This window comes from Protomyctophum parallelum, assembly GCF_964188405.1.
Source record: "Protomyctophum parallelum genome assembly, chromosome: 20".
In the NCBI taxonomy this organism is placed as follows: domain Eukaryota; kingdom Metazoa; phylum Chordata; class Actinopteri; order Myctophiformes; family Myctophidae; genus Protomyctophum; species Protomyctophum parallelum.
The window spans coordinates 32,576,638-32,588,145 of NC_139718.1; the positions used below are offsets into that span (position 1 = coordinate 32,576,638).

The following is an 11,508-nucleotide window of genomic DNA, read 5'->3' on the forward strand; positions in this document are numbered from 1 at the left end:
AGATCTGCTATTTTCTGCACATGTTGGCACTGAACTATGGCACCGTGATGTACACGTCAAATTTTGCACTCAAGTGCATTGAAAAGTGTGTCAGGGTACTACAGAGGGCCTCATAGGTTGGGTAACCACATGTCCCAATAGGGATCACAGCTCTAGATATGTTGATAAACCCATCCCCCCTCACCCAGTTGCACTACTGGAGGCGATGCTTACAACAGTCTGCATAGCCGTAACAGCAACACTGAAGAGAACTAATAAGAGTAAGGGGCCGTGTCCACAGGAAGTGTTTTTCTGCCATGCATTTCTATGGTAACAATGCACTGATGGGCTGAGTCTTCTTCCCAGAGACGACTAGCCGAGCATGGCATTTCAGCACTCTCATTGGCAATTCAGCATATGAGCAGCACGGCTTGGGTGCGACAAGTCGTGTGGGAAGTACTGGGAGCTGATGGTACAGCATAGGCCTAGGTGTTATGGCTGTGAACCTTTGGAAGTACTGGGAGCTGATGGTACAGCATAGGCCTAGGTGTTATGGCTGTGAATCTTTGGGTGTCCCACGATTCCATTCGATTCAGATTCTTGGGGTCATGATTCGATAAAAAAAATAAAAATAAATCAATTCAACTCGATTCGAGTTTTTCGATTCAATACATAGGATTTCAGCAGGATCTACTCCAGTCTTCTGGCATGAAAGCAGAGTACATTTAGTAAAAAGCTTTTATAATTGTAAAGGTTTTATCAACTGAATGAAAATGAACACACAAGACAACAACATCTTGGATAGTAGGGATGCACCGATCCGATACTCGTATCGGAGATCGGCGCCGATCCAGGCTAAAATTCTAGATCGGGTATCGGATCGGTGGCCGATCCATTATCCGATCCGATCCGATCCGATAATTATGTGTAATTACAGTATGAAAACAACTATACCTCCTCTGTGACACAGCAGTGTAGTATTGACAGTATAACATGTGGAATGCAGCCAGGCTAGCCTGCGCACACATTAACCTGGTCTAATTGTTGCACAGTTATTTAATAAATAATTCAGTGCATTTATATCTGTGTTTGTTACATTTTGTTTTACAAAGTTGGGAAAGTAATGTTTAAGTCAAGCCTTGATGCTGCCTTACACAAAATAATGATTCCAGACTCCACACAGTGAGGCATACAGCTTAATAGGTTATTACGTTTCTTTGTGGGGGGTATCGGATCGGTACTCTGTATCGGCAGATACTGGACCCCCATGTATCGAAATCGGTATCGAATGCCAAAAAGCCGGATCGGTGCATCCCTATTGGATAGTACAAAATGTTTTAACTTCTGACTGAGTCTGACACTCAGTCACTTCTCACTCAGTTACCAGACTACTTACTGCTGTAAACAATGCACACATATGTGTGTGGAAGGGTATGCAGAAACCCATAATGTGATTGGTTAGCCGATTTACTCGTTTATATATGACGTAAGTTTTCCCTTTAATGTCAATGGCGTTTAATGTTTCCATGTTTAATTTACATCATATTTAGCTGAATTATCAGCTCTTATCATACATACATCATCATGTATCATCTCATACTGGCCATTGGCCAATCAGAATACCTGTTCCCTGTGATTGGTTAGCTGATTTGCTCATTTACATATGACCTAAATATTCCCTTCAATGTCAATGGCGTTTACGTTTTGATGTTTAATTTACGTCATATTTAGCATAATTCTGACGTCATTTCTCCGTTCATCATCATTGGCAAATCTTGAGACGTGTGGGGGAAAAAGCTGTTTATAGAAGGGGCAAGCGCCCTTTGAAAATAGCGGAAATAGTGATCCGACACATCGTGAGCTTGTGATGCCCAAAACAGTGACATTGCAATAATATAATAATAGTATAGATGTCACACAATCCCAAGGCACAACTGGAAATGTCTCATGGCACATCGTTTGGAAACCACTGGTCTAGGCCTATACCTGTCAACCTCCTTGTCTTTAATACGACCAGTATTTAGATGTCCCCCTGCGTGCGTTTGTCAGGTTGTGAGGTCCAGCTGAGCTTCATTAAGGATGTGAGCAGATACTACTAACTAAGCAGTCAGCAGGGTAATGAAGAACCCTGTGTGTAATAACAACGTTTAATCCCCACTGCACTCCACTCACCTCAACACCTGCAACACATGCCTTTCATTACCACTCACACACACACACACACACACACACACACCCCTACAGTCACACATGACACTATTATCAACAACAGAAGCACGTCTCGGCCTCTCCGCGCCTCTGGGCCAACAGCACTGCAGAAGAAGCGTGAAGTCACACGTTTCAGCCAGAAAAGCGGGTCATCTCGAGTTATAAGCGGGAGGAAGTGGAGGCCATTCGACTCGGGGCCAGCGTGGGAAAGATGAGCGGGCCGCTTCCGACCGCAGCGAGCAGAGAGCCGGGCTCTTAAACCGTCACTGTCCCTCAGCCTGCGTAACGGATCCCTGCCTGGGTCATCCTGGGAGGACGCACAGGAGGCTTTTACACTTATTAAAGTCACCCAGTCGGCCAGGAGAGGAGAGGAGAGGAGAGGAGAGGAGAGGAGAGGAGAGGAGAGGAGAGGAGAGGAGAGGAGAGGAGAGGAGAGGAGAGGAGAGGAGAGGAGAGGAGAGGAGAGGAGAGGAGAGACAAAAGGGAGAGGCTAGCTGAGGAGGATCACACACGCACGTACACAAACACAGGCACAAATGCATACTGTATGTACACACACACACACACACACACACACACTCACTGCGCCCCAGTCAAACGGGCGCCGCATTCTACTGCTATCTCCCCACATAGACAAGAGCACACTTACATTAAACCCTACGCCCTTAAGCTAACGGGCGCCATCCTCTCTTACGTGTCTCAGTAGCCATCAGCCATAAAAGCATCACCAAACTGATCTGGAATGGGCCTGACATGGAAGAGGAGCTCAACGAGCCAAGGACGCACTCGGCAAATGAGCCCGACGAGCCAGAGCCAGGAGCAACAGGAGAGAGACAAAGACATCCAACATCTTACTTAGATGTTACTGATCCTCATGCAGGAGCGGCCTCGTGTTCTGACAGCACACCGGGCCAAACAAAGCACAGAGCCATGAACGCCTCGTGTTTTTATCCAATACATCGTTTATTTTACACGAGGGCAGCATCATATTGATACGTATCATCTGAGATTTGTCTTGGCTGCAGGCTGCGATTGCAGCGGGGATGAAAGATACGTGGGAACTGATTTTGTGAAGAATGGATAGGGGAACGCCAGTGCTTTAGGCTCTGGTCAGTTTAATATGATGAAAGAAGTTCCGCTGATGTGTGGCTGGATGCAGAACAAGGATTCAGCACAACTCCAGAACCACATGTCTGGGAAAAAAACCTTTGCAGTCTGAAGATTGCAGGCCAGGAGTCGACGTTGCAATTGCAATTTGCACAGTGTACAGCTGAGCTCCAGCATAGGCGGAGGTCTGTGGACAACAGCTGGGACACCTCGGTGCTCTGCACTCTCTATCTCTGTGGTGTTAACTTCTTGTCAAACCTGCTGCCAGGAGGAGAAACTCTGGCAGGAGTGTGACCAGGGGTGGAAAAAATGACCATGAAACCAAAGGAGTACACCCCTTAATCCTTCATTTAGAGGGAGAGCGACTGAGAGAAAGAGAGACGAAGGGAGAGAGAGGGCAGAATGTCTCTAAAAATACCCCATAAGGAGGGAGAGATGGAGGGGAGGGGGGGTTAGTAGGAGAAGTGAATGCTTGTTTTCTCTTGGCCCTACAGTGAAAAAGCAGCATGTTGAGTGAAGGATCCGCTCCTAAATATACCCCCTTCTTCCTCTTCTCTTCAGCATCGTTCTTTCTTCCTTTCCTGTCCTTCATCTCTCACCTCCCTCTCTCCACCTTTCACAGCCTCCATCTCTTTCCCTTCGGTCCCTCACCTCTCCCTGCTTCACTTCTCTCCTTTTCCTCCATCCCACTCTCAATTTTCTCTCTCATTTCTTTTCATAAACAACTTCACGCCTTCCCTTGGTTTCCACTTCCCTTCCCTTCTCTTCTTACCTTCCTCACTCCTTCCTTTTCTCCTCCCCTCTTTTTCTTGACCTTCACTCTCCCCTCACTCTCTCTCTCCCTTCCTGCTCTTTCATGATAAAAACATGTCACTAAAGACCCAAACAGCCCGAGGGTTTGAGGCATGAAGGCAGAGAGAGAGAGGGGCAATGGTATTGGTACAATGTCTTGATTTTTTTTCTTTCTCGGCTAATTCATGACAAGAGCCAGTGGCCCAGATACTGCTGCGACCAACCAGGGGATGCCACCCCTCACCAGCACCACAGGCTACAAGACATGGCCTCATTGAAAACAGAGCCTGTTAGAGACAATCGGGCCTGTTTATTAACCAACAGTACAGTATGCTAGGCTCTGTGACCACAGCCCCCATGAAGGCCATTTTAGTATGAGGCCGTTGTGTTGGACAAGACAGATTGAGTTTGGGTACAAAATGGTCCATGCAGAAGGAAGCCCCCCTACAGTATTTATTGGTATTGACTGTAGGGCTAACCTTGATCTTCATCTAATAAATCTAATAAATTAGTTATAGGAATTTGTTGACTGATCCATTGGTTGATTTAAACAACAAATGTGTAAAATTGAGTTTGCTGCAATCATGTAGAGGTCAGCATTTTCAGGTCGGTGAGATTGTGAATTGAACATGCTCGTGTTGATTTCACAATGGATCCTGGCTCTCTGGTCCTTTAGACTTGTATAATGAAAGGGTTGTTTCTAGAGTTTTACAAGAGATATTGTGGTCATAATTAATTCAGCATGGAAAAGAGAATAAAGATTACTAATCAACTAACGGTTAGACTACACTGACCTGAGCGCGCCGTTCGACACAGTTGACCACCCCACTCTGTTCAGCCGACTGGAGTCATGGGGTGGGTCTGCAGGGTGGCAGTGCTCTCCAGTTCTTACCTTAGCAAGAACTGTCTCTGTTGAGATTGTTAATGCCATCTCTTCCTCTGCCCCCCCTCATTTATGGTGTCCTCCAAGGATCAATTCTTGGTCCTCTACTTTTCTCCATCTACATGTTCCTTCCCCTTAGGTCAAATAATCCGTAAAACACAACATCCATTTCCACTGTTATACTGATGATACCCAACATTACCTGCCACTCAACACCTGCAACCCCAACTGTCTATCCTCCCTGAATGCCTGTCTAGCCTACAAATGTCCTGCAACTTAACACTAACAAATCCAAAGTTCTCCTGTTCGGCCCTCTCACCTCTAGAACCCACCTACACAACTGTCACAACAGTAGCCAAAAATGTAGGTGTACTACTGGACTCTTGAGTGAAGCCCAGGACAAATCTGTGGTTCGGACACATGCTTTTTCCATTTAAGAAATATTTACAGAATCCGACCAATCCTTTCCACCCCTAACCTTCACAAAGTTGTCAATGCACTCATTTCATCCCGCCTGGACTATTGTAACACCCTCTATTCAACACTCAGCAAGGGATCTATACGCCATACACTACCTGCAGTTGGTACAGAACGTGGCTGCCAGACTCATTACTGGTACTAGGATATTACATAACCCCGGTACTGGCTGCACTGCACTGGCTTCCAATAACTTTTAGAATTGATTTTATTGTTAACTTTTAAAGCTCTAAACAGCCTGGCACCGCAGGCTACCTAGGTGACCTACTGGAACCCCATGTGCCTGTTCGTCATCTGAGGTCCTCTAATTTAGCTCTACTAGTGGTTCCTAAGACCAACCTGGTGACGAAGGGTGAAAGGGCCTTTGCAGGTAGGGCTCCCAGACTCTGGAACAGCCTCACATTGGACCTTAGGTTTGCTAGCTCCATAACTATTTTTAAATCTAAATTAAAGACCCATTTGTATAGATATGCCTTTTTAACCCCTAACAATGTATGCATTTATTTTTCACTGACACTGTAATTGTATGTTGCCTTTGTTGTTGTATTTGTTATGAATTATGATTCACTGTTGATTTTACGTTATCAAGCACTTTGCGACTTTGTCTAAAAAGGTGCTGCATAAATAAGGTTTAACATTATTATTATTATAAACTGATCAATTAATAGATTATTAATATGAGGGTACTGTACTATTTGTAAAGGGTAAACACGAGTCCTTTCAGGCTTATATATATTTTCCCCTGAGATGTTAAACAATCTTGATGAATGCCCTCGTGCTCTATAAGATTGTCTTTGTGAAACCTGACCTCTGTTCAACTGTTGTATGCATTCTGTTTTACCCTTTGTAAAATACTCTATTAGGGACTATCAGTCCCGTTTACCAGCCAGTGGAACAGTATAGGGTTATAAAACCATCTTGCAACCCACATCGACTGTCTGCAGTCAGCCTAGCATTGCACACCATGTACAGGAGTCGGGGTTATACCTACAAAATAACCGACTGCATGAAATTACAAAAAAATAATGGCCATTATGTAATACAAGGCCTTGGTTGGCAAGGTGATTGCAGCCCTAACAGATTCTCTGTTTACGTTATGATCTTATACACACGATAAGCTTGAGGTTTTCCCCCGTTCCCAAAATGGATATAAATCAAATTGACTTCCTCTTCTTCAAAGACAAAGGAAAAACACAGAGCAGAAGACAGCAACCCAGTGGCTGGTGGAGTTACCGTTCATATCCCTGTGTGTCTTTTGTGTCTCTGGAGCTCAACACACTCTTTGTACTCACACAAACGACATGAGGTCAATTCCCTTCATAGTTCACAATCTCTTTTACATACAGTACACCTTTTATCACACAGAGCTTATTGAAAACACAATGAACCTTGTGTGTATGTGCGTGCATGTCACTGTGTGTGCTCTACATACAGTACATATACACACAAGGTGGTTGGTCTGCTCTGTTCTCCTCATTGGACAAATATTAGTGCTGTACAGTGATAAAACATACATATAACTGCATGTGTACTTCAGTGGTCTGAAGCATCGATACCTTCCACCCTATTGTTCAGCACCTGAACCCCTACATGGACACTGGAAAACACTGACCCCCACAACACACACACTAACTTGGACAATAAACCACACACACACACACACAGTATTAATTATGCACACACACACGCCTTAGACAATGACCCAAACACACACACACACACACACACACACACACACACACACACACACACACACACACACACACACACAGTATAATCCCACTTGGACAATGATCCAACAACACACACACAAACCAACTTAGACAATGACCCAGTAACGGTGGAAGGATGAACCTGAGAGGCGGCGTGTAACGGCGTCCCCCAGCCCAGATTGACTGAACGTGTGTGTGTGTGTGTGTGTGTGTGTGTGTGTGTGTGTGTGTGAGTGAGAGAGTGGGGGGGGGGGGGGTCTGCTGTTGGGGATCTTCACTTGTTTGAGTAGCGGCGATGTCACTGATACCCTGCTCCCTGTGTCTCTCTCTCACACACACACACACACACACACACACACACACACACACACACACACACACACACACACACACACACACACACACACACACACACACACACACACACACACACACACACACACACACACAACTTAGTGGTAATTGTATCCAGCTCTGGGGGCCTCTGAGTTACTACTTCCATCTTCCCCTCTGCTGACAGCTGACCATGGGGGCTGATGAATGGGCAGGTCACGTAGCCAGACAACCACACTAAGTGTACCAATATATATATACTGTATGTGTGCGTACTTGCGTTACTACACTTGTGAGGACTGTCTCCACAAGTATAGCAGAATTTGAGAGATAAGACATCGGGAGGCCAATTTTTCCTGGTCGAGAAATTGTTGTTTTATGGTTTTACAGTTTGGCGTACAATAAAGAAATGATTCAGTTTGGGGTTAGGATTAGACATTCAGGGCTCCCTTACCCCTTATCTCTTATTTGGCATTTTTTACTATTTTGATTTTTTCGATCTACATCGACACGTTGTGAGCTTGTAGATCGGTTGTGAGCTTGTAGATCGAACTATTTTAAAAGGTTTTTCTAAATAGTAAAAGAAATGGCAAATACGTTTAGGGATAAGGGGTAAGGGGTGGCGCAAGATATAGCCCTCAGAGTTAGGTTTAGGGGTTAGGGTTGGAGTTATGCCTTGTGCACCAGTGTCTCAGACTGGAAATAGCTGATCTACAAGCTCACAATGCCACAGTGCGAGTGCGACACGTTCAGAAATTGTAGATCAGCTATTTTCGGCATTAGGGTTAGAGTTAAAAATGCTAACAATTTTAAAAATTCCATTCATAAAATGGCTGTCCCCGTGTGTGTGTGTGTGTGTGTGTGTGTGTGTGTGTGTGTGTGTGTGTGTGTGTGTGTGTGTGTGTGTGTGTGTGTGTGTGTGTGTGTGTGTGTGTGTGTGTGTGTGTGTGTGTGTCGCTCCGGCATGGAAACCCTACTATGGGGGATACTGTATATGTTTTTATTCCGGGCATTTTCCTCAGGGCCTCTTGTCCACAAAGCCAAGCACTACTGGGGTGAGCAGGTGGGTCATACTTGCTCAAGGGCACCTAGACTTCAAATGGGACGACAAGTGGAATTGAGTGTGTGTGACCTTTAAGTGAGGGGACGGAGAGCCCCCTCTCACACACCTACCCCATGGATGCAGTAGAATTTGAAAGGAGCTAGGGTTGCCCACTTCGGGCCCGTTTGCCATTGTGGCGGTTCCTCAAAGGAATAGAAACAATTTGATTGGCTCTGGTTCCTCTGCCTAGCTTAAAAAAATAAGCTACCTACTACTAGACCGTGAAGTATGCATAGTTAGTTGTATAGTGTCGTCACACTAATCTCTATTTCTAACGATTTATTTTCCATACACCTTTGTACACAAGTTTAGAACACAGCATTGTCACGCTATTAGCTGTGGCATTTTACTAATCTGTGTTACCCTGGAAACTCTTACACAACTGAATCCTGGCCTTCTGCTCTGACTGAATGTATTATTACCTCTACGTATTTCCATCTGTTTGTTCATATTTTTAGGATCAAGGGCAATTTTGTTTTGTTATATTTAGTGAAGCCACTCCTTTTGTGTTCTATCTATCTAATGTATCTATATCTTGAATCTGCTACTGTCTGCTATCAAGCACAATTCTCCAGAGGGTTGAATAATAGCTTATTTATCTTATCTTTACCTCCATACTATACAGCCTCCAGCTGCACTACACACTACTTCCCTCTATGAACATGTCTGTACTAGTGTTGTTTCACATACACACAACCACCACCAGCCCACTCCCACACATCAGCCATATAAACTATAACCGGATCCAGAGACACACCAGCTGTTAGTTAGGTAACCCATCACATCGATATAAAAGGCACATGAAGCCGTGCGTAAAATGTCCCCATGAGCCCTTATTCCCGCTGCGCGTCATGCGGACAAGTGCCTGTGCGGACTGTTACACTCGATCAAAATAGTACAGACGTGCCGTGCAGGCAATCACTTAAGGACGAGGGGAAACGTATGGACCTCATGACCTATACTGTGATATATAGGCGTGCTCCCCCTCGGCAGAAGGTGGGTGCGTCTCGCCAAAGTCGCCAGGGGGACACGCGTAAAAATGACTGGCACGCGTTAGAACTCTCTGCAGCCTTTGAAACCGTGCAACGTTTTGGAAACCAAACCATTAACAACCATTCGACCGACGCCGCCCTGGCCGCGTCAAGTGACACTTCAAATAATGCCGTGATATCATTCATCAACTTACCGGCCAGGCAAACTGGAACGGCATGACGATCTTCCCAGCGTCATTGTTGCTTCGACTTTGACCGTTCTTGGTGCTCTTGAACTGAAAAGTATTCCCACCGAGAGCGCTAGTAGTTCCAGTTCCATAGGTACAGTGTCCCGTGGTGGTGACCTCGGTTTGGTATTCCTTCAAGCACACTTTGAAATATGTGTCGCACTCGTCCAGGCTGCAGTGGTCGCCGTCCTCCGCGTCACGGTCACCGTCGCAGCACTCGCCGCTCAGAAGCTCACCTTTGGGATTCTCTACGGAAATCAGCTGCAGCTCGAAATAGCCCGTGGAATGGGACACCTAAAAATAACCGATCACAAGAAAGACAGAGGAAAAAACATGAGGCAAGTGTTTACATTGGGCGACGACGGTCTGGTTGTTGTATACGTTTGGCCAAGTTGAACTTTATCGGCGCCCATTTGGAGGCTTGGATAAACGACCTACTCCAATTTAGCCCACTGTGGAAATAAAGATAAGTCGCCACAGTGGATTTTGGCCCGAATTTTAACATTCACTATACTTTGTCGTTTTGTTTATAGAGAAAACTTTTTGCACATTTATTTAATTTAACCTATTGGTCTATGGTCTAATGTCTATGGGTCTAAGCCTTTATTTAAGTAGGCCTGCCGCCTACCTGAAAAAGAACTGAACTTACTTAATGAATGTCACTGATGGGCTTATTCTAACTCATAATTTACCAATGTTCCCTGCGGCAAAACACTGTCAGTAAAAAAAAGTTAAACCTGATTTATTTGTCTGAAGGAAGCTCTAATTTAGGAATTCCAAGATCACATGATTCAATCGCCAAACACGCAATTCAATTAAGAGTGGAATTTCACCCCAATTGAATTTTCGGAAATGAATGAGTCCCCGTTGTTTGAAGAGATACAGCTCCCAACCCTGTCAATATATTTCAAATAGGTAACACGTTTATTTATAACATAAATACAAAATAAAAAAGTTCTCACCTCGGTCCACACAGTCAGCAGAAGACACACTATTGAGAAGCAATGCAATTTCCACGTACAATTCCACATGTCTCCGGCTGATTAGTATTGGCTACCATTAGGAAGAAAAATGCCTTGATATCAATCAAAAAAATGGAGTGTCCCTCTCTCCTGGCATGCAAGACGTTGGAGGGAGGGGGTTAAAAAAGAACCCTGCTATCTTATTCCCCTACAGATACCAATCCCCTGGCAGCGAGGGTAGACCGAGAGCGCCGAAACGTTCAGCCGAGGAAAGCGCACTGCACTGACAGAGACGCACGACTGTCTGTCCCCCACCGCTCCACTCACTCAACCAACAGCGAGGCGAGGCGATCCGTTTCACAGCCTGAGAAGCCGTGATGATTGGCAGCTCCGCAAACCATTCGCTGACTCCTCTGGCTCCAGCCCTCTTGTGGAGGAGCGGCCAAGAGCCAACCACGGAGGCGGGACGCGGGAGGCGGAGTGGCCAGCCATGACAATTAAGGCTTGATGAATTTCATTAACAGACGTCGGTCGTCTGCGTTGAGTTTTTGTTTGTTTGTTTGTTTGTTTGTTTGTTTTTTATACTGAGTTGGCCCACCCGTCCATTTTGTTGTTGTCAATAAACAAGAAATCATTTCACTCTGTCTACCCCATTAATCGACCTTTATGTATTTAATTGATATTTTATGTATTTATTACATTATGTATTTTAAGTGGACTCATATGAAAAATCA

At 45.0% G+C, this 11,508-nt stretch overlaps 1 protein-coding gene across 2 annotated transcripts in view; it reads right to left on the reverse strand.

Moving 5' to 3' along the window:
• Positions 1-11,100, reverse strand: part of LOC310878265 (protein jagged-2-like) — a 65,723-nt gene extending 54,623 nt beyond the window's left edge. The window contains exons 1-2 of one of the 2 annotated variants that reach the window (XM_083792493.1): positions 10,775-11,100; positions 9,780-10,106 (exon numbers count right to left, since the gene is read on the reverse strand). In XM_083792493.1, coding sequence (XP_083648619.1) covers positions 9,780-10,106; positions 10,775-10,843 — 396 coding nt within the window. In that variant the 5' untranslated portion in view covers positions 10,844-11,100. The remainder of the gene's footprint in view (positions 1-9,779; positions 10,107-10,774) is intronic. The other variant, XM_083792494.1, reaches the window with a different exon arrangement.
• Positions 11,101-11,508: the final 408 nt, after the last annotated feature.